We start from the raw sequence: 27,350 nt of genomic DNA on the forward strand, positions 1-27,350 counted from the left end.
GGTGAGTGGTTATATGAGAGTGTAATCTGGTGCACGTCTTAGTAATCTGGGGTTTTTTCCTATTATATAGCTCTCTTCACATAGATGTGAATCCATTTGGTCACCTGGAGTTTTATTGTAGGCTGAACATTACCAGTGGAAGAAGACTACTTGTGAGTGAATTTTATAGTCATCATATCTTAAAATTCAGGGCAAAATTGTTTGCTCAAGCAGCATGTCTCATTATTTCATAGTTTCATTATTTAGGAAAGACTGGTAATACGAGACCTGTGGAAGACACCAATCTATAAACAAAAGTCATAAGTTTTTCAAAGGTTGAGCTGTACACCAATGTAATCTGCACCCAGAAATAACTCTGGAATTAAGTACAATCACATTCCTGCCTGAATCGGTGTCTTTGGGTAGGTATTCTTAGTTAACTAGCTAAAAACTGCTAGGAAGTATAAATCAGCTATTATCCCAGTATGATGAACAAACCAAAACACAGTCCTTCCTCTCCAAAGTGGGATTCACATGTCCTGGTTACTAGGAACAGGACTTCTTTCTTTTTACAAGATAGGAGATGGTAATAGTTACATTATTCAAATATAAAACTAAATCTTGAACTACTAAAAACTCTTCTGCTAAAGACATTAAGCACAAGAAGACAGAAATTTCCTAAATTATGATTGAGCTTTCAATCTTATATCTTGGCTTTTTAAAGAGCCTCTACAAATTGATCCTTTTAATATTTCTGTGTAATTATTAGTCACTATATTACAAAGTGTACCATGGATTGGAATCTTTCATTTTGTTTTGCATATATTAGGTTCCCTATTTTACAGTACTTTTCAGTTGATTACTTAGAGCAAATTTAGAAAAATTATATGACAAAGCTCCAAATAGAGTCTTCAAAAACGAGAAGAGCACTTTTACTAAGGACACGTCTTACTGCAAAGAAGACTGAATTTGTTTAATTCACTCATCCTGAGTTTTAAAATTATCCGCAATTTACTAAGGTATTTAACATCAACAATGTATTCACAATAAACCAGAGCATGTAAGTTCCCTGATTGTACCCAATATCTGAAATCTTGTTTATAAATAAATAATTATTTTTTGCCTGGCTTTCAAATTATTTTTTCTTAGATATCAAAGGTAAGTAAAATTACCAATAGATACTGTTCAAAGGCAAGCAGGTAAAAATTCAGTATGATACCAAGGATTAACTTTAGTTTCAATTACAAAAAATTTTCTTTCTTATACAAGATTTTGTTTAAAAAATGTTTATACACTAAACGAAAAATATTCAGATTTCTGAATCACCTCTACTTATAAATTATACGCGCTGTAATGACCCAATTCTTCTCTCTCTACAGTTTAACACCAAGCAACCTCCCTGGGTTGTCAAGTGTAGAAGAGTTTATAATATATTCACATGTGATATACCAGTGTAATGAATAATTATGTTATTGAATATTATTACATTTCTTTGTAACTGATAGCCAGTATAGGACTAAGTTCAAAGAGTAAGATAAGACTTTAGACTTATAGCTTTTAAATACAATCAATGAAACATTTTGATTCATATCTGTGTACACTTGGGGAAATGAATACCAATCTATAAAAATACCTGAAAATGAGAAGTATATGCTGTGCCTTAAAATATAGCATCTGAGTGAAAACTTCCTACCTAAAAAAAAAATACCAAAACCAAAACGAATATAAAAATGTAAAAGTAAAAAAGTAAATGCGAATTCATGGGAATGGTAATACTGCCTCAGGGATATTGTTGTGGGTGATGCTGCTTTGAGTGGTAAGCTTTCTAGCAGTGAGAATCTAAAAGTCATATTAAAGTAGTAAATGAGGTATTGCTTTCTTTCTTGAAGTCAGCTGGAAGGATGATTCCAAAATATCACCACACTAGCTAACATTTTGAAAAGCTTAAAATCTGTCAGAATAGTAATTCTTAGAAGGTAAATGGCTTAACTGGAAGACACCAAGGTGGGTGAGGTACTCCACCAATTCATTGTTTTCCTCCAGTAGGTTTCTCTACATTGCCATTCTTACAAAAGTGCTTAAAGGGTATGTTAAAGTGGTCTGTGGCAGTCTAACACTGCTATGCAGCCATGTCAAAACTACATTTTACCCATGTATTTCCCCAACACTTTTAGAGGCAGTAGAAGCTAGAGCAAGGTACCTGAATCTACAAGGAGCAAAAGAACAGGTCAGCATTTCTGATGTTTTTCTCTCAGGAAATCCAAGCAAAAATGGGGAGTAGAAAAGTAAGCTATTAAGCCCTAAATTCAGTATTGAGATAAAACAACTACTAAATTGTACAGTGGGGACATTGATTTGTGATTATAGAGGAAGTCAGAAAGTAAAACTTCCCTTTCAGAAACTACAACACAAGTCCTCATTCCAGCCTTTTAAGAAGGTACCAAAGGTGAATACTACCAAGACAATTCTGTGGCATTTTTTAAAAATTTTCTGTCCCGCTAGGTATGAGCAAATGTGAAAACTAATGTGCTTCAAATTAAAGGGGAGTTTTCATCATAGATTCACTTATATAGGGATCTATCTCATAATCAAAGCAATGTAGCTTAAAATTTTAGCACTAATCTTCTGATTTCTTTAGAATACTATTAAATTGCTATGAGCCTATACCAGCTTGCATGTCTATATCTGGGCTCCAAATAGCAGATGTGTACATGAAGTTATGTGTTGTATAAATTGGATGATGGGAATTGGTTATTAGTGCATCATCAGCCTTAAAACTTTGTTTGCCTCACATGTTTATAAATTGTTCTGCCTGTTTTCACAAATGGGCCTCATTTTCTGTTCCTTGTGATGTTTCTAAAAACAGTTGGCAAAGAATATTAAAAAGCTTGTTCTAATCTGCAAACTTCTGCTTCATTTCATCTCTACATCTAGTTGAAAACTGATGAGGAACACTCCACAATTTTTTTTTTGTCCTGCCAAAGGTACAATCTCTAAATAACTTTAATTCAAAGCAATAGACTCACAATAAATTTCAAAATTCATTAAGTTATCAACTCCATTTGATAGATCATTTATTTGCTTTTTATATGGGTAATCTGCTTTTATTTTCTCTGTTCAGTCTAGTTTCAGAGAGCCAAAACAGGGATTCTGTGTTTTCTTAGTGAATTCTGTCCTGTACCTTAACAGACTCTGTGTCAGGGAGATTTCAGGGAGATTTTTCTAATCAGGTCTTGACTCAATGCCTATGTTTCAACAGACCCTGGATTAAGCTAGTTCACATCTATTCTGTCCTGGTTAAAATATTTTGCACACTACGTTAGGATGGACAAGCTATTTTTATTTCCCTAAAGAAAAGTTTATGCTAGCAAAAAAAAGTCAACATTTGGAACATCTAATCATAAAACATTTGGAAAAATTCTTGGGAATTTCTTTCTCTCCCAGAATCACAAAAGAGTTCCAAAATAGTTAGCAAAATGGCAGAGGGCAAAAGAGATGGCAGGAATACATTATTTTTGATAGCTCAAATTATTGAGGCATTGTTTAGAACACTGAAAACTCGGGTCAAAATCACCATTTTAGTTTTAGATTTTGATGTAATATGGCAATAATTTCTGGACTGGACTTTACTAGCAAGAGTGGTAAGTATAAGGAAGGGGAACAAAAATAATTTCAAGTTCACATTGACTAAAAGGACTTAAAAATTCCCTACTTCAGGAGTTATAGATAAATTAACTAATGCACAACAGGTACACTCTATCTACTGATGTTTGGCTCTAAGCAACTGAACGACTAAGCTAACTGTATAAGCCTTATTTTGCCCCTTATTTCTACCTGATGATTCTTTTCATAAACTACAAGGAAAAATAGCATCAAATGTCACAAAATATTATATTATGTATATTAGATATATATATATATTATAATTCGGAAAAAATAATAGTTAATTGTGAATTCTATTATCTCAACCTTTTGCATGAAGAAGTGAGAAACAAAATTTCATGGGCTAAAAGACTTGCCCAGAGTCAGTCAGGAAGTGATTCACTCTATACAACTGCAGTTTTTCCTGTATATATACAGTACAAAGACTGCAATAAGAAAAACAGAGTTACAAAACTGTAACTGCACTGTACTTACAGAAAGGGCCTGAAAAGACCTGGGCAATTTACCCTATATAGTTTGTCAAAAAGTTATCTAAATAAAATTTTGGTCATATAAGTACCTTCGTGGTACAAAAAACAGAGACATGGTTCATGTCTCATGAAAGACACAAAAAATATATATTTCTGTATTAAACTGAAGACATAGGGGTTTTAATAATTAAAGTAATCAGGCCTTTAAAGACAGATATTTGGCATTTATTTGCCAAATTTTCCATCTCTTGGGACTTCTGAAAAAGATAATTCATAGTCAAACATATGTGAAAGAGTTAAATTGATGATATTCCACGATCAATGTGATAAAAAGGCAAAGCACATGACCTAATGGCCAGTGCTGACCACAAATTGTTCAGTCTAGATTCACAGAAAACAGTGTAAGTTCAATCACTCTTACCATGATGGGAAGGCAGGGCTTGGATCAAGATGATATGCAGGAAACACAAATGAGGATTAGTCTACTCAGTATCTTAGGGATTAAGGAAAATTTTCTGGATGTTTAAAACATATTCTTACATTTAATGAAACCAACCCTTTTTTAACTGACAGTCGATTCCTTTTCTTATCCAATAATTATTAAAGATCATAAAGATATATGAAAAATGCATGTGTGTTGAAGCAATTTGGCTGTTTTACAACACACCCGAGGCATGCAGACATATCTTTTTAATCACACACCCTGAACTGAGTGAGCACCTGGCTGTGCTTGTTACAGAGTGAGGGTTAAGAAACTACTTTGTAAGTTATTGTTATTTATAAAGAAAGAAGTGGGAAACACATTCAAACAGAAGAAAAAAACACATCATTTTAGACAAAGCTGAATTTTAGGACAATGACATTAGTGGAAAGCTCATTAATTTATTTGGCTATTCAGTCAATGCTTCAACTTTCACCCCCTCCCTCCCACCACCATGTGACAGCAATGAGTTAGTCTTGAGTTAATGCTCCATCAGAATTATGTCCAGTTTAAAGAAAATCCTAGTATAGCTTAGGACACATGGAAGAAAATGTAAAGAAAATATTCTCCAGTAACTAGAAGTATAATTACCCATCAACATTTAATACCTCAACCACAGCTGTACTTGACTTATGTAGAAAGCAGAAAAATGTCCCCACTTGTCCTAGGAAAACTTTTTATTTTTCCTTCCTATATGGCAGTGCCAGATCCTGGAAAAAATATACAATTAAAAAAACCAACTTTGATTGCAAGATCCTAAAGACCAACAAAGAAACCTAGGGTGTGATGAGAGAAGAGTCGGGCTCAGAGACCTTGAATAGCAGTTCTGGAGAGCCATTGCTTGAGTGACCCAGCACTGCTCCCAGTCAGAACTGATACTCAGTTACTTTGAGACTGATGGAAAAGTCTTCCACTATTTCTTAATTCCCTCCAACAGACCTAGAACTGGGTAAGAAATAGCTGCCTTTTTTTCCTACAAACAACTTTAAAAGTATTAACTGTGGCACTAAGACCATTCCTCAAGTTATAACAAGTTTTAAAATATGTGGTAGACAAATACTGTGGAAACATATGACAGAGGAGCAAAAATGTTAAAAGGTTTGCTATTAATGTTTTACTTTAAAATTATTCTTAAAGGATTCCAAATTAAAGCATCATTCATTAAAAAGATGCACTAGCCTTTCTACATAACCCTGAAACCAATAACATATTCCTTGCCACTCCCACCATCTCTTTTCTGCTTTTGCAATCAGTGTGAATATACTGTTTATATATTTATTAATTTTTTTAAGTACTTTGAGGATAGCTAGGTGAGCTGTCATACATTATTTGTGTCAGTTCCTGTAATGGTCATGGACTCCTCAAAATTGAAATCAGCTCTGTGAATGTAAAAGACATAAATAGCCAGCCCTGATGACTAAAAAAGACAAATGAGGTCATGGTAATTCTGGTGAAACTGTTTGTCTCCAATGTACCATAAATAGTGAAGTGAAATTAAAATTTTCAATCAACATTGGTTGTGCACATGCATGCAAACACACAGAGACAGGCACACACAAATGTGAAAAACACCTGATGAGAAGCAGGTAGAATCAGAATTTCAAGCAAAGGATGTTGAAAAAATTGTTGAGATTTTTTTTATGTTGTTATTGTTACATTGAAGGATCTCCTAGCTGCAGGAAGTAATGGATTGGAGTACAGACTTCCTTAATTTCTTGCAAACTTCCTCCATGTGGAAGTAACTTTTCTTTTCTTTATAGACCTACTGAAGCTTCTTATACAACACTCACAATAAATGGTCAAAAAAAAATAGCACATATCACTAAGAGCCATATTTGCTCCCTGTATTGAAATGCTCTGATCAAATACATAGACACACCACTGTTTCCTTAACTATAACTAGTTTTCCACATACATGAAGAAAATAGGTATGAATACATACATAACAAATCAAAATAAATATTTAAAATAACAAACAGAGTTTTCCCAAGAAAATCCTTCCCTAAGGAATTAAAGTAGTTTTCAATTATTAACCAAGATCCAAAACACTGCAAACAATTAGTTTGGTAAGAACAGAGTGATTTGTCCAAGGTTAAGGAAGAAATCTGTGGCACAATAGTGAAGTCCTATCAGATTTCTTGACTCTTTGTCTTATTCTTTAAAACCATTCTTCTAAGAGATTGATAGCAATTAGTCTCCATGGAACCATGACACCATTTAATGAATTACACACAACAGGAAAAGTCTACCTCTGAAAAAAAATTCTTTCCAGTTTCAGTAGTATATTTGTAATGCACAGTGACAGAAGACCGGAAAAAGGGACATTTCTCCTGAGTGGGTTGATTAATTAACATAAGTTGCCTGAATTCAGTCCAAGAAATCTATGTCAAGGAGGAATCCTGCACTGTTTTTCCTAACTGAGCTTGGAATAGTCCCCCAAAAACTTTATATCAAAAGCACAGAAGGAAATTATGAAGCCAGGTATGAAATTGGCCTTTCTGAGCAATAAAGTCATCCTTGATGCATATCATGGGCCAAAGGAGAGGCATTGTGTTTGTCAACTCAGGAAATGGGGATGAGAAGAACATACAACATAAACATTGTCAAAACTAAGAATATTTGTTTTGTCTGGAAGAGGTGATTTACACAACTTCAACAGTTATATTGCTTCCTGTTTGATCAGAGATGATTCCAAAGTCTAGGCTTATATCCAAATCCCCAGTTTGCTAAGGCTTAGAAGGGGTCAGAAATTAAATTTAGTTCACAAAGGTTCCTGCTAGTTAATAAATTCATAAATTCTAAAAAGGTTAGTTTGCTAGGGACAGCTGAATGCATAGTGGTTTTCTCATAAAAAAATAACATTACAAACACTGTTTTGACTTTAAAAACAACCAGCAGCCTTTAAAAGTCAACATTAGAGACTAGATAATGCAGAAGCTGGAGTATCATTATCTGAGTTTCCCAAACCATATAAGGGGACTGTGATTGAAAAGGTTTGGGAAAGACTATATTGCATCCATTAGTTCTTTTCTGTGTAATCAGTATGGGCTGAGCACCCATTGTGCTCCATATTGGCACTCAGAATATTCAGTGGCTTCCAGAAATCCACGTACTAACACTCTTTGTAAAATCTATTACTCATTGGCAAAGTAGGTCAACACTAACCCAGATGCTAAAACTTCTCAAAATTTTGTCCCTTCACTTACCTGTAGTGTCTCTGTGCCATCCAGTATCTTCTGAAATCTGGCACTGCATAAAACATTATTTTTTTTGTACCCGAGAGTACATTCTGTGCTCTACATTTCTAATTTGAATTAAGTGTGTAATTTCTCCTTCAGATCTCTGTGGAAAGGGCTAAGCATAATAGAGCTGAGGAAAAGACAGTAATGCTAATCACAGAATAAGAACACAATCCAAGTCAGAAAGGACTTCAGGAGGACTCCACTCTTAGTTGGATCAGGTCAGAGTCAAGTTCTAGGTCAGATCAGGTTGGCCCTGGTGTTACCTAGCTGTTCCTTGAAAATGTGTAAGAACAGAGTATGCAGACCTCTCTGGGCAACCTGCTCCACTGCCTGACAACTGCCTGGCTGTTGTCATGATAAAAAAGATTTTCATGATATACAGGCTGAATCTCTCTTGACCATCATCCTCCCACCATGTGCTCCTGATCATCTTTGGAGCACTGCCCTGAACTAGAAATTATTAAACTGCCTTCAGGTACATACAGAAACAGAAAGATTCATCACTTCAGCCCTACAATCAGATGAAGCAGTTCTGGCAAGAATGACTCAAACAGGGCTCTCTCACAGTGTTGCACCTTCTATATAACAAGTATATATAGTGTATATAACATTCTATATGACAAGTGTATGCATATGTCAGTTCAAGAACATCATTACATGAAAGTACAGAATTATATAGGTGAAACATTATCCTAAAGAAACCACTGAACTACCACAGAACCACATCTTTCTTCAGAATGTTCTCACAATCTTTTATAGAGTCACTCTAAGACACAATGAACTCTCTTTTTCACATTTGTTCTTGAATTGGAGATATCTTGATAGTAGTAACAACAATGCGATCTATTTGTGTACAGACACTTTTCATGAATACTTGAAAGATGCAAGGTTGCTTGCTTTCTTACCATAAAGATACATTCTGAAAAGAACAATTACTAGAGAAATGTTCTTTGTAGTACAACTTCTCCCATCACCCTATAACGCACTTATCAGCACACAGTTTCATTTACACTGGGAATCACAAAAACGGCAAGGGGGAAAATGAGGAAATAATCAAATTCAATAACCATATCAAAAGATATTTAAGCAGAGGAGGAGTATTAATTACCAAGTCCAACCTTAAAAATGTAGCCAACACTTATGTCAATGGCAAAATCCATTTCAACCTGCAAGATCTCCAAAGGAGCATTCATACACAGATTTGAATCGACTCTCAAACCGGGGACATGTCTGGAGAAGGACTACTGCAAATCAATATGCTAGACACAGAGGCCACCTGTGATACTTGGAGCTGAAATCTGCCAGCATGGCCCACTTAATTAGTGCCTGTCACTGCACTCACAACTTTATTTGGCAGCAAAAGTCAGACCTCTGTCAAGAGCCTCAAGTGTGATGTCCAATTCAATTACTAAAGGACACACTAAAATCTAGCTTATATGGTTAAGAAATAACAGCAATCTCTTTTTATTTTGGGATTAGAATCTCCCCAGTCCCTTAAAAGAAAAACATTTTCAGCCTATTCAGTTTCAACATTCACATTAATAATTTAATTTTCCTTAATAAGCAATCCTGAGACAGAAACTAAGAGCTTAGTAAACTTGTTCTCTACCAAATACAAGATATTAAAATATAACCACATTAAAAAAACCCAAAACTTTCTTAACTGTCATTGAGAAGAAATTATCAACTATAGGTTTTCTTTGCACACCCTTCCCTGTACTCTTCAGACATATCATTAAGTAGGACAAATCCAGGGTACTTCCATTACCTATCATCAACAGTGGCCAAATTCACTTTAGTTTTGGGACAATGTAATACACTGTCTTTCCAGAGATATCAATAGGTCCATTCTGCTCACACTGAATAAGTGTTCTTCCCCCTTTCCTCCCCTGCGTCTCCCCTCCTTATCCTCCCATGCCAGGAAAGGAAGGAATTCTACTTTTCCTGCTCAAATATCCAATAATCATTTCAGCCATCTGTTTCAATACAAGAAACTCTTCATAGAAGTCCATCTAAATGGCAAACCATTAGAGACTAAGATGATTTATTTTAGTTTAGTGCAGTGTCACTAGTTTAATAAAATAAAAAAATTACTAAGGATTTGGGAAGTACTATGGCTTACCTATGTAAAAATTCCCTCTCTTGCCAATACATTCTATCGCTGCTGACAGACATTAGAACATTCCTTTCATCTCTTTCCTCTTCTTGCAGTTTAAGCTATCCCCTTAAGGAGTATTTGCTTTCTCTAAGATAGATTATAAATTGTATGCAACATGAAAACCTTATACACTTCCTCTACCATCTGTAAGGCTTTTATTTCTACTTCTTAAAAAAGAATTAACTCAAAAACCTTTTCTTTATCATTTCATTTTGGGTAAATAAACCAGGATTACTTTTCTGTAAGAAAATTCTTTTAAAAAGGATTGTTATTTCCAGATATGTGCATCTAAATTAGAGAAGCATTTTTCAATACAGTCAACCAAACATTGAAATCTAGTGAGACCAAATGTGGAATGCAAACTGTGATAAAGAGCAAATATGGAGCATACACATTCACACACACAAACACCCCCTCTATTCATGAAGAAACTATGATCTAATACAGGATTGGTTTATTTCAAATAATTCTTTCTGCATCCCAGTGTGATTCCAGGATGTGAATATAAAGATAAATTTTATGGATCAAATTCTTCTTAACACTACATGTGCTCAAGTCAACTGAAATTGATTACAACTGGATGCAGTGTCAGAGGATGGAACTGGCACAGAAAATCACAATGTAAGGAGAAGTTCTTATAAAACTAGACATGACATAGTGTTTTGAATGAAGGAAGAAACAATTCTCAATGTGGCCTGGGAGAAAGAAAAGCAGAGAGAAGCAGAATTTTGGCCCAATACCTAACAGATTATCAGATAAGGATCAATTATCAAAACCAAGGCAACTGCAAGATGTTCATAATGGCTGTGGTTGAACCTAACTCTGTTACATAACAAGTCTAATCGAAGGAAAGCTACATAAGTTCCTGGTCCATTTAGAGTTGTAAAGAGAAGAGACTAGTTTATTACTTTTGTATATACTTCTGTATTTTTGGAAGTTCAAAATAGCTATTTAAGACTTCATTATGGCAGAGCTTCATTAAGTCTTCAGTAAAAATTTCCCTTCTCTTTTTTTTTTTTTTTCTTTTAAACAGAAATGTCCCTAAAAGAAGCCTGGGTAACTTGCAAAATCAAACTAAATCAAAAACAGATTCACATATTCATGTAGATTATTTAGCAGTAACATTTCTAGCAGTGAGAATTTGCAAATATTATCGAATTGATATTCATGTTATGACAACTGACCGATGAAAACCAGAAGCTATTCTGACACACATTTGAACCCATTTTTCTGCTACTGGAATGACTATTCCACCAATGGAATGACTATCCGACAAATGTCAGCCTGGTTAAACTTTTATTCATTTGAGTGAAATGTGAAGATGCATCATGTCCTCAGCTGAGTTCCAGAACCACTCAGGATGTCATGTAGCATTTAATTCAGCAAAAAGGATTAAACATCTAACCTGGAACAACTATCTTCCCAGCTGTTGGATGATTCATTTCCATCACAAGTCCATTGTGCAGTACCTAGGAAAACAAAACAAAACAAAAGAAAACAAAACATGTATGTAATATAAAATAAAACCAGTTCCTAAACTCAAGAGGAAAAAAAGAGATAAACATTATCGTGTTCTTTCACAGACTCTCTGAAAATACAAGGAGCTATAACACAAGTAGTCTGTTTAATGTGAAGGAAAAAAGCTTTGATGTTTGACACTACTTTTTATTCATGCAGCTAAATAAAAGCTTCACTAAGACTGCACATGTCTAACATATCTTTAAGCTCTTAGAGTCATCATCAAACAAAGTGAGCTGCAAGCATGTTACACTTTCAACCACCAACAGACAGCTGGTACCAACACAGAATGAGTATTAAAGCCTTCACACCCTTTCATATTAACCTCAATATGTACTAATGGCCTATACATCAACTATGTTCTCGTGTTTGTTTTTGCACTGCTAGTTTTGAGCTTGTGATGGATCATACTGTGAAATGCTGTGTTCCTAGCTTTTACAGACATTTTGGAAAGACTAAATAATTTTTATGTTTTTTCTATTCTTTTGAGTGGGTATGCCATGCTTCAGGCCCTGTGTATATCTATATGGGGTGATTATTCATCACAATTTTCAGATCCTTGTTATTAACTTCAGCCAGAAAACAATGTGTGACACCAAAATTGTCAAGTAACAGAGAAAAAGATATTTATAATAGCAAACTCACTGCTCTTGTTTATATAGTTCTGCACTAAAAGTCACTAAACAATATTTATAATTTCTTCATCTATTATTCTTCCATCCTTGTAATATTGTTACCTTAATCATATTATCAGAAGTATTTAAAAAAAATAGATAACCACCCACTAGGCAATTACTTTCATATCCAATGCAACAAGTTTAGAATGTCTTGCCAATTCTATCATGTATAGAAATTGAAACATGGGAAAAGCCTTTTAAGTGATCATCTATCTATTCACCTCGTACCACGAACAACATAGCAACCTTGACTATTAATGACAACTCTTGGTCTAATTAATCTTTAAAATTTCAAGTTAATAAGATGAGAATTTTCTTATGTAGTCTGCACCTTGTTCTGCATTTTTATTACTAGAAATTTTTCTCCTGATACATAATCTAAGTGTCTGACTATTAAACATCTTTATTCTTGTATTTTCCCCAAATGAACAGAGAAAACCCATCACTATCATCTTTATAACATTATTTTATGTACTGGAAGATTGTAATCACATCCTTCCTCAGTCTGTTCTTTTCTAGACTAAACAAAACTAATTCCTTTAACCATTCTTTCCAGGTCAAACCTTGTGAACCCTTTATCTGTGTAGAATAGCATGCTTAAAAAATTCCTATTCCTGAACAGGTGGTGTCAAAAGGTCAGGTCAGCTTTCTCTTAGCTTGTGGGATGAACCTATTTAGATGACATTTAGAAATCTAGATATTTCCAATAATAGATGCTGGGGGAACAATGTCTCTTCACTGGTCTAATTGCTTGGCAGTATACCAAATCATTAGTTCTATTTCTATTTCAGAAGGTTAAAGGCAGTTTTAGTAGACATTCAAGCGAGACATCCAGAATTATTTTTCCAAATGACAGAATTAGAAAATATAATCGCTTTTTAAATTCATATTTAGAATCTTTCCAGTAATGCCCTTAATCAAACACTATTGACAGTTTGGCCTCCTTTCTTCACAATTTATTTACACAAGCTTGCTTTATGCATTTAATTGATTATTTGGGACCTGAATGCAAGAAAACACACTCATTTGAACTTGAAATCCACAACACACTGAGGTGAATAAGCAGTTCTTCAGATGGCAAGTTAAAGCATGTACCTAAAAGTGTCTCCAGTTGTTTAAAGAAAAGCATACAAATTGTCTAGCAGCTACTCAGGACTCCAGAAAAATCATGGTTTTCTCTGTTCTGACTCTCTAAATTCTTCTTCTCATAAGACAGACCTAAATTTCTTTTAAAATACTTTTTGGTTAGACTCAAATTCCAGATCCCTTTTCTTTTCAGAATGAACTACAAAACCCCTGAAGTATCTTTGAAGATCACCACTACTTTTAAAAGAATTGCTTAAGATGCAGTCAAGCTTCCTTATTATTTTCATTATTAGTACAGTGTTGAATTTTCCTTTCGGATATATTTTTTACTCAAAACACTGACATTTCTATTAATCTTATTTTCTACAGTAATTAAGCCTATATTGATATATTCAGTAGCAACTTTTCTTTTGAAGAAAACAATCAACAAGAAATGACTGGTCAAGCACTGTGGATGTTTTTCCTACATCAGCAGCACTGTTTAAAATAACTGGGTAATTTCCCATTCCATTCATTGCACTATTAGGACTCTCAAAAACAAACTGAAAAAAAGCTTCACCAACTTCTCATGTACATTCTTCAAAAACATGAAGGATTACTGCAACGTTCACATCCTTTACCATCAAGGACAAGGAAAACCAGAGGAAAAGGCAAGAGACACAACTCAATGGTTTTCTCCTCCATTGTCTTGTATAGCTGAAATGGCCATGATATTTCTGATGTGGTAGAGCCCTCTACTGTGTCTGTGTTCACCTGAGCTCATAATAAGAGAATGTAAAAGATGATTGCAATCAATAGATCGAATTTTATTATTTTTTTCCATATGGGTTATTTTGCAGGGTAGAAATTCTATATGGTCTATGAGATTTTCTGAATCAAATAATGTTTGGGAGGCATTTTGCAGGGATAAAGAAATCAGAAGCACAGTCTTCAGTCTTTCAGTAAAAATGTTTTAATATGTACCAGGAACAGTGTGGCCAGCAGCATGGTGAGCCTGTACCTTGAGTTCTACATCCAGTTCTGGGCCCCTCAGTTTAGGAAGGACACTGAGGTACTGGAATGAGTCTAGAAAAGGGCAACAAAGCTGATAAAGGATCTGGACCATAAACCCTGTGAGAAGCAGCTGAGGGAGCTGGGGTTGGCAATCCTGGAGATAAGACCTCTAACTACCTATTAAAAGAGGCTGCAGTCAGGTGAGGGTTGGCCTCTTCTCCCAGGCAGCCAGTCACAGGAGAAGAGGCCAGTCTCAAGCTGCTCCAGGAGAGATTTAGGCTGGACATTAGGATGTATTTCTTCAAAGAAAGGGTGATCAGATATTGACATGGGCTGCCCAGAGAGGCAGTGGAGCCACTGCCCCTAGAGGTGTTTAAAGAAAGACTGACTCTGATACAGTTGACATGATGGTCTTCAGACTTTTGATCTTACAGGTCTTTTTCAACATAATTGAATGATTCTGTGACACCGTTTTATTTTATTCCAAATATAAACATCACTTCTGATGACGCATGTAACTAACCACCCATAACAACATGGTTCCTCTTAAAACTGCCAGCAAAGTTTCAAATCTACCTATTTCAATTCTACCTAAGGTAAGCCTGCAAATCCCTATCAAAGGAGATACTAGAATCAGAAACATATCAAACCTTGTAGCTCCCACCTCCCCCCTTTCCTGTTTCAAACTTTAAAAGTTCTATTTAATGTGGAGCTATGCACTCAACATATGCATTTGTACAGGTACTACTCTTTCAAAGATTCATCTAGAGTTTAGTGAAAAGGATTTTAAGGGCCACAAAGGAAATGATGTAACCAATTTCTCCACATTTCTCTAGCCACAAGATAGCTGGCTGTTGGTAAATGAAAACACCACTTGTGCCTCCAAACCACAAAAAAGTAATAATAGTTTTCCCTGTACATGCTGAACATAGAGCAACAGCCATAATCACCCCCTGAAAAAGTAACAGCACATGTGAAGAAAATGACATTTTGGAATTGCATCCCACATACTGAAAGTAGCCCTTTCCAAATAAAAATATGTCAAGTCATTTGAAATTTGGAAAGGATATTGAATATATCCCCATCTGATGCCTGGTTCTGCTTGACTTTGTATTCCTAGAATGTTGTTGCACAACAGGGTGGTTTGCATGTCAGCATGTTTCCCCTCCACTTTTTTTTCCAAAGCAGAAATCCCAATATATTCAAATTGTGTTGCAAAGTTTGTCCTTCATCACTAATAACTTTACTATTCTTCTTTCCAAACACAGTTTCTAATATGCAAGGGTCACTTAGAGAAGGTATTAGCTCTCTACTACATCTATATCTAAGTATTGTATTAATTAATCACATCTATCTTCACTTTACCTATCTCTCATATTTGAAGCTTTTTATCATTTCATGAGACAGAACATAATTTAAAGAAAGGTTGCTTTCTTAACAAATTTGTGAATTAATAAAATCTGGCTTTGTTGCTTCTGATTGCCTATGAATTTACCTCTTTTCTCCCATTGCCTTATTCTGACAATGTGAACACTGTATGTTAGAGTCTCTAAGGTCCCTAGCACTATGTCTGTGATACTATATGAATACACACAGGAAAATCACAGTTCATTGGAATGTCCCTGTTTTCTACTGCGGCTTTCCTCTAGGCCAGTGTCTTACAGACTGTCTCCCTCACCGAACTTGTTGGGTTTTTTGTGCATGTGAGGTGATGGCTTTGACAAAGTTCCTCTTTTGTCACATCTTGATAGCTATTTGCTACTATATGCTATAGGCAAAATTACTTTTTATTGACATCCCTGGAGATGGCCTTTTGAGGCCTGATGTATACATCTTTCTCCTGATCCATGTCACATTATTTAAATACTTTTTTCTGCTACATCTCTTGTTCTACCACAGAAACTTCATCTAGATTCCCTATTGGTTATCAGAATTTAATTTCTTTACTTTTTTATCTTTTGTCTAAAGAGTCTTTATATCCTCTAGACTAATAGTGGTTCTGCAAACTAGCTATTGGCTCTTCAGTATTGAATTTAGGTTTTACAGTAGCCATTACTTAATCAAAAATGGTGCATTCTGATACAGGAGTTAAGAGCTTCTTACCTGCATTCTGCTAAGTCCCTTTTATCAGGAATTCCATTTGCATATTCTAGAACTAAACATTTCAAAAGGCAATCACTGAGAGTGATGAGTACACTCTGTCCCAATGTTACCTTTGACCACCTGAAGGCAGTTGAATTCACCCATTATTACTACTTCATTAGGCTTAGAGGATTCTTTTATCTCCTCCAGCATTTTGGACTCAATATCCGTTTCCTGAGTAGAAGGCTCAACAGTATAGCCCTAATATAGCTCCCCTAGCTCTATCACCTAATCTGTCCATCCTGTTCAGTTTATAGCAGGTATTACACTTTCCTATTGATTTTTGTCATTCCAATGTTCTTCACTAATGGCTACTATGTCAAGATCCTTCTTCTTTGCCAAGAATTTCAAGTGACCTTTTTTATTCTTACACAGCTCATGTTGGTATAGAGATATGTATAGGTTTTGTATACATTTGGGGAAGCAGAGAGTAGGCCAGATCATTTTTTATTTAACTCTATATTTGTCACTGTATTACCTTTCCAGAATTTCTCCTTTTTCCATTTTCCTGCCCGTTTGATTCTTGTCCTGTGCACTTTTTGTATGATTGACATCAATGGTGTGAGCCCTTATATACCAGATTTTTCTCAACTCATGAATGAGACCACACTCATTCATTTCCTGCACCAGCAATCTATTCTTACTACTGTTTTAGACAAGTCCTTCCACTGAGGTTCTTCTATGCAAAGCTCTGTGTAAGTATCCCAAAGGAGATTCTATTTGTCATCCATTAACTGAAATATCAATAATCTGAAATTATGAAACCTGCACATTAGACTAAAATTAGACCTCAGTTCAGAAGGGAGCATAAAGTTGGTGAAATTGGAAAAGTTTCCAGGATTATTGTAGTGGTTCATAATAGTGGAACAGAATATACCCACCACAGTGACCTCTTCTCAGGCACCCTATGAAAGTCTGTTCTTCACAGACTCACCTTCTTCCACCCTGAGAGTCTACTCAGCAAACTGTTTCTGGGTCCAATCTGAACAGACAATTACCATTTTTAGTAATTCAGTTTCCTAAATCAGCTTTCAAATTTATAATCAAAGTAAGATATGATCCTGATATTTAGAATAGTTCTCATATTAATGTTTTGCTTTCCCTAGCACCTCCTCCTACAAAATTAAAAATTACAAAGTCCTTAGTGCTAAATCAGCCACAGTATAATGCACAAAAGAGACATTAAACAATCCAAAAGTATTAAACAATGAAAACCTATTCTGACAGACCAGAAACACCTTTGCCACTGTCTAATCATCAACACATACTTATTTTTGAGAAAAATTACTAAATTTAATTTATACCTCACATTCTAAGTAAATATGAGACAGCTGCTAAATAAGTCTATATAAATCTCCTATGTTTTCATCAGATATATTGAAAAGTAATGAGAGTAAAATAAGGTACTTTTATTCTAATAGCAGACCATATTACAGTAAAGAATCAGGTTTTTAACTCTTGTGGAGAAGGAAGTATTCCCAAGGAGTTTATTAGCATGTGATATGTTTAATATTTGTAACAAATAGCAAGGAGATTAAGACAATAAAGGTTTATAACTTGGGCCAAATACACAAAAATGCATGGATGCAAGTCTGTATTTAATCACATAAATTCTCTGATTTTCAAGGCTGCAGACCTGACCCTGACTTCAAGGGGCTGTCCAGGTGCTTAAAAATCAGGTTCCTTCCTTCAGATCATCAAGAATAGTCCCCTGACAACTTCTTGCACCATCAGTCTGGAGACGTGGCAGAGGAAACAATCTGTCCTTATTTGTAAAATATACATATATTTTTCAGATGTTCTTTTTCCCTGAGAACTGATGTGATTGTAAAACCACACTTTTGGTGGGTTTGAATGTGTAAATTCACAGAAATATTTTAGCAGAGATGGTTGGCTGTACTGCTATTTGGATATAAGACCTGGCTCATGCTGGTAGGAAGACGGGGTGTGGCTATATTCACAGCACTGGCTCCGCAATCAAAGAGTCTGTGTCCAGCTGCAGCATAGCTTTCCTAACACTGATAACTCCACTCTGATCACCTGCTGCTACAGAAACAGATTGATTTTATTATAGCAACAGTCTGAAGTACTGACTGGTTTTTTCCTCATTTCAATCAGAATTATCGGTAATTTTTCTGCTAGCAATGATGTTAAAAATTACTGGCGTTTGATAATATTTTTTCCACTTTGGATTATTACAAATACTATATTCTGCCTTGAAATGTTATGTTTGCAGTTTCTTTTAAGAAAAAGCATGGAAAAACCTAATTACATTTACTTTTTAAAGATGTAAGTGAATGTAAAAATTAAGAAGAGTATCCTGGACTGTACATAGATTATATAATTTTGGTGTCCAGAATGTCACATGAAAGGCTTTATTTTATTTTATTTCATTGTGATTTACCTCTTATATCAAACAACAACAAAAAAAGTTTCCGGATGTTTTCTTTTGTGGAAATTGACTTGTTAACAAAATGCAAGTGTATTGCATTTTGTATAACTTATTACACTGATAATAAGCTAGGACTGCCACACCTTCAAGCACTGTGTGCCATAAGTGGGAGACTGGTGGGGTAAGAATACCATGAACCTTCCCACTGCCATTTTTTTCATAACAACTCTGTGGATGTTTGTTACATTCATCAGGGATCATTTACAGACCCGCCTATGGAGCTGAAGATGATGAAGAGAAAATTCTGATAGGGTTTTGGATAACTGAGATTTTTCAGAGGTCACTTTTTGCCATGTGGTATTGAAATAAGTCACATGCAGATGTAACTCTGGATTGAAAAATGACTGAGGTATTTGTCCACCATGTAAGGGAATTATTATTTCAAAATGCACAAGCCTCAAAAATTCACAAATTTAATATCAGGCTAATAGTGAACATACAAATCATTAAGCAACAGCATTGCAACATTATGCTAAAATATCACTTGATTTCTGATGGTCCTTGGGAGTCTCACTTGTTTTGCCAAATACAACGTACATAATCAGTATATGTTTTCTGACCTTGCACGCCACACTGAGTTCCCAAGAGCCTTCTTTTAAGTACGTCACCCATCTTTCACCTGCCATGTAAGTGTCATGGTTTAGTTATACATCATCGCTTCATTAGTGCTGGTCTGTCAGCTCAGAGTACTTAACCTTTCCCAGGACTGCAAAACCCGCTCATCCTCAGAGGAATGCCACTTAACAGTGGCACCTGCTTAGTATTGTAAAGGACATCCAGATGAGACCATCTCCCTGCACATCCTCAGTCTACTGCAGGCAGAGATTCACCACGCCTCCCATAAGTGGTTTATTCCTGCATAATCTTGCACTGACTTTCATAGCCCTTTAGAAAAGGAGCTGTGACTGTGGTTTAAAACACAGCATTTTAAATTAAGTCAAAGGAATTCTGTATAGCAACATGTGCAGACAACCCTGGTAAACTGTATAGATGTTGTTGAGTGTTGCTAGATGTCCTGGGCAGTCAAAGGCACTTTCATCAACAGAAACTCTGGCACATGGAGATTTTTCCTGATTTATACTCTCATATATCTCATTAACATTAGCCTTTGTAAGAAATCCACTTAAGATAGAGAACTCTTAACCATGTCTACACCACAGAATTAGGATTCAAGAATGCTAGGTACAAGATGTATATGGAGAAGGTGAAGAGTAAGTTCCCACTTTGTATCAGTATCTTCAACTCCTTTCCAGCACTTAACTACTGCCATCCACTTTTCCATCATTAGCATTTAGTTATTAATTTTATTACCCAACTATAAAATTTCTCTCCAAGTTGCAGTAAAACGAAAAGAAGCTAAAGCCAGGAAGGTATTTCAGGGCTATGAGGGTTCACAAAAAACAGGTGATTTCTTTCAGAAACAATCATCATTTAAAAAAAAACAAAGCACGATTTTGAGAATACTACATTTCACAGTTATTTCATCATTGATGTGCATTTGATGCTCTGTAAGAATTTAATTTAAAAAGCAAGTGGTATGTGAATACTACATATGTAACTGTGAGCAAAAATACTTTTAAATATGATGTTTACAATGAACTTTGCTGCACAAGTTGCTAGAGAAGCTGAGACCAGGATGGAAATGGAAAAAGGAAAATACGAAGGACAGATTTTTCCACTTAAATTCTTACACAAATTTTCACAGACACTAAACAGTTCACCAGAGTGTCTTAGGGATGGGTTTTTATCCCATGCTCATTTCTTGTTTTGTTTTTGTTTTGTGTCTGGGATGGTCACTGCCCACGCCCAAGCCGGGCTCTGGGAGTTTTGCAATGGGCAAGAGCCAGCTTGAGACTTCCTGTGCGAACTGGGGCAGTGAGGTGCGGCTGCTTCCTTCCAGTGAGGTGAGTCCTCTCCACGGCCACACCGTGGGACCTCTCTGACAACAGATACTTGTTGCCGTGTGGAATTTTGGCCGTTTTTTATGTTCTTTTCCTTCGGCACTGTGGCTGGGGCTTACTGGCTAGCTTCTCTGCTGCTTGGGAGGCCAGAGCCAGTGCTGCTGCGCTGGGACGTGTGAGCGCCCCACTGCCCACCAGCGACTGCCCCCTCTGCACAGCCCGAGCCCGGGATCAGCCGTGGCTGGTGAGTTACCCAGGGGAGCCATTCCCGGCTCAGCCCGGCTGTTCTCTGCTGCTGCTTCAGGACTTCTGGCTACACTGTAACCCAACAACCAGCCACCCTGAAGCTTCTGGCAGGGGCCAGAGTTTTCTGACACACTTTGTTTGTCAAACCGGATGTGCCCGCCTCTGCCATTCCAGCTTGCTGCTCCTGAGGTTTCCCGCTGCATTCCATTCAGGTTGCTGAGAGGCACTGAGACTGGCTTCCCCCTGTGGGTTGGCAAAGGAAAGCCCCTTCTCTCTTTCTCTCTTCAGCTCACCCGCCATTACCGCTCGGAGGGATGGCTGGGCTCACGCCACAGCGCCCCCTGCAGCCGCGGGGGACTCATGGCACCTGCCCTGCCTGGCCGGGAGCCAGCAGCGCCCCTGCCGGCTGTGACCGTAACTGCACCCAAGGGGAAAGTGCTGCTGGCAGGAGAAGGCTGTTACTGGCGCTGGCTCTGTTTGTTCTTGCTGCCGTTGTTGTTGGGTGTTTGCCTTGTTATCCATATACACGCTAGTAAAGAACTATTCCTTTTCCCATATCTTTGCCTGAAAGCCTGCTAGTTTCAAAGTTATAATAATTCAGACGAAAGAGGGTCATATTTTCCATTCCAAGGGAGATTCCTGCCTTCCTTGGCTGACACCTGTCTTTCACACTAAGATAGTGGATAAATTCATATCTTCAAACTTTGGAAGTTATATTCAACTTTGTCTCTTTGCTAGCGTTCAGAAACACATAATCACGAGAATGATTATATGCAGGTTCTTTTATTGAAGAGCTCTGGGTGTCAGGGGTACAAACCCAAATCTGACTCCAACATGGATTCAGGATGAACATGCTTTTATATTCTATCATTATATAACTTTCACGTTAATTATTAAACTTATATTTTTCTATTGTATACATAGATTTCATCCAAGCATGGGCTCCTCGTGACCCCCCTCAAACTTCTAACATAGTTTCTAATGATTCTTCTTACAATTAAACAATAATTATATTTAATTACTAAACAATCATCACATCTAACAATTATATCATTTATCATATACTGCTTACGCAGGTGCAATTTTACATGATCTGCCAAACACAAGGCCTAACATTTTCAGAGTCTATTTTTAACATTTTTCCAGGGCCCCACTATCATCTTCAGCTTTGTGTTAAGGATTTCTTCTCTACCTCAGCAGTGGCACCTGTTGCATAATACTACTTAAGGCAAGACTAGCATGTGATAGCAATAAAGTGTTACAGACACTAATGATGGAAGAGCATTTTTCCTAAACATGCAAATGCAAGCAGATGAGCAATGTAATTGGAAAAGCATTTTTTACATTCTTAATCATTTCAGAGCCTGCACAAATACCATCAATTACAGCACTTCACTCAGTATGTGAGTTTAGTTGAAGCACATTGTGAAACCAGAAGAACTCCCTCATGTGCAACCAGAAGAACTCTCTCATTCTGAAAATTTGCTTTGTATACGACATTTATTCTATCGAATGCTATTCAAGGAGATAATTAAAATGACAGGCAATCAAACTATAAAAATGAAGAGAGGGGTGACATCTAATAAAATGAAATAAGAACATTTTAATAAAAGGAATTGTCTTCAGCTTGTAGCTGATTTGTGAGAGTAGCTCCAACCTTAGTTCAATTTAAGTATAATACAAAAGCTTCAAAATTTCGTTTTTTGACTCTTCTGATTAAAATGCTACTACCTTGTCATACAATATGTATTTTCTACAAATGGTAAATTTATTTCATTTACTCCAATCGTGCAAAAGGACTCATCTTCCAGAACTACTGGAACTACAGGACAATAAATGCCTTCAAAACCATACTATTCCATGCACATCACAAGAAGTTTGTGTAGATAATACCGCTTGAGTATCAAAGCAAGTGTCTTCTATATTTTTCAGGAAAAAAGTTCATTAAATAATTCAGTTGCAACAAAATTAAGTTCAATTTTGCTGGTAAATGAAACCATTCCATTACTATCATCATCTGAGATATTCTGAAGTTATTGTCATTTTTCCAGTTGATCACCTACTGTTCAAGAAGACTCTTGGGAGAGATTAACTTCAAAAAATGCTTAAAACAGAAAGTACTGTAATGTTTGATATGTTAAGCTAGTTTGAAAACAGAATTAAACAACAAATCAAGTGTTCCATACCTTTAAGTCATATATTTTAAGAGAACATCACAGGATACTTTTAAAAAAGGAAGGCATTATTTCTTTGTATCTCATTTATATGTATGTAAATGTTACTTACAGTGGAGTGCATAAAACTAGAGTTTCTTTTTGTTGTAATTAATTATTCCAAACACCTGTTTGCTCAGGTATTTAATTAGTCTGAAGTTTTCTTTCCCCACTACTCTGCTTATGTGATGTCAACCAAATGCAGAGCTTGAAAGAGATATTTAAAAGGTGAGTGATATAAGGCCATTTTTTTCCTTAACTGAGGCAGGTGAATGTTGACATAAAAATAATAACCGATGTAGGATACAAGTCCCAAGCCTAGAAGAATCTAAATAACTGTTAGAAGTGTTTCTTAAATATTGTGAGTTCCAATTTTGCAGTATTTGGGTTTTATGCCAACCAGAAAGCAAAGCAGCAAACAAAGAATGCGGATCAGAAGTCACAAAACTTGACTTACAATAAAGGGAAGATCAGAGGAGGTGATTACTTCTGTGCTAAATAAGAGCCATACAAGCAGTAAGATGAATAGAATAGAATAGAATAGAATAGAATAGAATAGAATAGAATAGAATAGAATAGAATAGAATAGAATAGAATAGATGGAAGAGACCTGCAATGCTCATCATGTCCCACTGCCTGAGCATTTCAGGGTTGACCAGAGCTAAAGAATGGTTTTAGAAGCCCTGTCCAAATGCCTTTTCAGCACTGACATGGGCTGGGCATGATCAGGGGGAGGCGTCAACCACCTCTCCAAGAAGCCTATTCCAGGTTTTGGCCACCCTCTGGGTCATCAAATGTTTCTTTGTATCAAGTCCAAATCTCTCCCAATGGATGAAACTTTTAGCCATTCCCCACGTCCTGGCAGTGAGAGACTGAGAAGAGCTCAGCACCTTCCTCTCCCCTTCCTCAGGAAGCTGTAGGGAGCAGGGAGCTCACCCCTCAGCTTCCTCCTCTTCAAACCAGACAAGCCCAGTGCCCTGAGCAGCTCCTAGGAGGACATTCCTAGGAGCACGAGTGCCCTTCTCTTGATGTATTAGAGTCACATAAGAAATATTTAAACATTTTAAAATATTATTAAAATATTTAAGCAGTAGTAACAGTAAATGGAGATAAGGAACAACAAGTTAGGGAGAAGTGCTGGTGTATAAAACCACAACATTTAAATAGGAAAAACTATTTTAATCTTCTGCTGCTAAGATCTACCTGTCTTTTGGCCAGAAATTTTAAGGCTAAAACTAAGTAAAAAAGTAAAAAATGCACTACATAAAACAACCTTGTCTTTTCACAGTACAGAAGGATTTTTCAGTGGTGTGATCCACCTCTAATATCTAGGTTCTGAGATCATGTAAAAGCCCAATATCATAGCATTTCTCTTGAGGACCCAGTCATGTCAGAGACCTACTGTAAGTTCATTCCCATAAAACTTAAAGCATAATTTCTTCATAAAAACCTATAAACTGGATTCCCTTAGACAGACTTTTCTTTTTTCTATGGAAAAAATAATCTGTATACCTGCAAACATTTTCTCACTCATTCATTACACCATTTAGTTTACATAAACAGAAGAAAAAAATTATTTTAACATGATCCTTTACTTTCATTGTATATATGAAGAAATATTCTTTTGGAAAAACTAAAAGTTTTGGGTTTTTTTTCATGTATTCCTTAGCCTCCTGAATACAGCTGCCAGTATTCAACAGAAAGCCGGTTTTTGAAAGATGATTATTGTTGACCTGACTCAGCCCATCCTCCACTTACAGAAACCCAGAAATTACTGAAACACAGTTGCCATGTAAAATTAATTGACAATTACTACTGATATGGACTGCAATGGAATATGTAACCTGGTGAAATAGCAAAGATAGTCAAAGGAAGGATTTCTCATTTAAAAAATGAACTTGTATTTGTGGGATTTCTTCTCTGCCATGCATGTATAGGATGATTTTGGAAATGAACCATATGACCCATATTCACTTCACTTACCGTTAAACACTTGACAGAGGATTGCTGGATGGTAAACACATTTCCCTCATATAGGCAACAGAGAAAGACACATCCAGAGGGTGATTATGGCTTTGATAATTGACTAAAATTATCATTACTATAATTATGACATTACTCTGCTAATGATGGAGTGATCTTACAATTAGAATGTAACTACCTCAATAATCTCACATAAATGCTTGGTTTAGTACTGAGATGTATCCAGGACTGTGTTTATCAATTCCTCATGTGCAAAATGTGGAAAATAATCTTTCCACAATTTTTCAGAAGAATAAAAGGCATATGGGACACCAAAAGATACAGACAAGATACTGTGTTGGGCTGGTTTCAGTTCACTGGACATTAGTCATCTGCCTTCTGATTTACAGCAGCAGAGGTGAGACAGGCCGCCAAAATGAATTTTCACTATATTATAAAATCCTCAGTGTTTCTGGGATTCACTGGCACTGCTTTCCATGTATCCATTGACACAGATGTTCCTTATCAGTTGTTTCCTTTTTTATATATAATAGAATATTCACAGGCTTAGAGTCAATACTCTGTGGGTTGAAGGAAAAAGCAGAAATGTGTTCAGAAAATGTGCCCTTGAATAAGTGGTGTCTAATGTGTTAAAGGGCAGTTCAGATGTGTGCACAACCCAGTTTTCCCTTTCAGCACTGACAAATGCTCAATCTTCATTCAATCTCTACTTACAGGCAGTTGACAGTTGGGACCTACCTGCATTCTCCCTTAATCCATCAACACATACTTGAAGCAAAAAGAGATACTCCATCTCCAGGAAAAAACTGGAGTTTTTCAAGTAGGCCTCATGGAGATACAGCTTACTTATTTGTCTTGCATAAACACATCACTCAGGAAGACACCAAAAAAAACAGAGCTGTCATAAATCTGATGCTTGCTTTTTGTTGGCATTATTATTGCTCAGCTATTCAAGGTGATGAAGTCTTGGTGAACTTGATGAAGTTAAATCATGCTAAGCTAGAACCACTTTCAAATTTAAGAAACATTGTACCAACACAAAAAATTATTTAGAAATGTTCCATGTATGTAACTGACACTCAAATGCAGCTTCAAGATGTTTATCTTATATTTAACTTTAATTTGATTACTAAGTTGTAGGTGTTTCATTTTGATTGCAGTCTTTTGAGGGGAAAAAAGTAAATGAGTTAGAATCCAGCCTGCTTTCTCTCAGTTAGCTCCACAATGTGAACCACACCATAGTAAATGGAGATTTGCTTTATAGACTTAAAATGCTCAATTCCTACTGTAAGTGGGAATAGCTTTACAAGAAGATACATGTTACTGGTGATCTTTACAAGGAGCTGTGTAACATTACCTGTGGTTGTTTGTGGATTAGCTAGCAAGAAAAGAGATTCTGCTTCTACTGATGCAAACAAGAGTTATGGCAAAACCCAAAACATGTTGGTAGACTGTTCGGTCAGTTTTGCATTTTAGCCTGTTAATGACAATGCTCTCAGGCATGTGGTGTTACTCTTGGGATGCTGTATGCAGAGCCAAGACGTGGAGATCGACAATCCTTGTGGGTTCCTTCCAACTCAAGATATTCTATGATTCTAACTAAGCTGGCACTCTCTGAGGGACAGAACAAGGATCTAGAAGAAGGACAGACATCCCCATGACTTCTGATTATGCTTCTGCCTGCTGATAATTTTATGTGCTAACATGATACGGTCATGAAGAAAGACTGTGGTTGTTCAGGAAATGTTTTCCTCTTAGAGGAGAAGTGTCTAAATAATAAATCGGGGAAAAATAATCTGAAATTACTTGACTAATAAGCAATGAATACATTATATCTAAATGTGTTGACATTCTATAAGAAAAAGCCCAAAATGAAGTCTTCTTGCCCAAGATTAATTGCAATAAAATAAGTATCAAATCACAGTGCTTTGCCTATTTGCTTCGCTCCTGAAGGTAATTTCACTGTGGAGAATGAAAGTCCTAATTTTGGAAACCCCGGAATAGACAGTGTATATACATGCTTTTTAACACTTTCCATTGCCATACACGCATGACAATTTGACTGCAATTCAATTTCTTTAGGAAGCACAGTACTTGTGCTAATGTGGCCTCATTAATGAGAACAAGAATTGACTTTGTTATCTCA

The 27,350-nt window shown here is 36.2% G+C and overlaps 1 protein-coding gene across 1 annotated transcript in view; it reads right to left on the bottom strand.

Moving 5' to 3' along the window:
- The window catches only part of SUGCT (succinyl-CoA:glutarate-CoA transferase), a 310,449-nt gene that overhangs the window by 39,760 nt on the left and 243,339 nt on the right, over positions 1 to 27,350 (bottom strand). The window contains exon 13 of the mRNA XM_058031578.1: positions 11,399 to 11,462. Within this exon, the coding sequence (XP_057887561.1) occupies positions 11,399 to 11,462 (64 nt within the window). The remainder of the gene's footprint in view (positions 1 to 11,398; positions 11,463 to 27,350) is intronic.

Source organism: Melospiza georgiana, chromosome 1, assembly GCF_028018845.1.
Source record: "Melospiza georgiana isolate bMelGeo1 chromosome 1, bMelGeo1.pri, whole genome shotgun sequence".
NCBI lineage: Eukaryota > Metazoa > Chordata > Aves > Passeriformes > Passerellidae > Melospiza > Melospiza georgiana.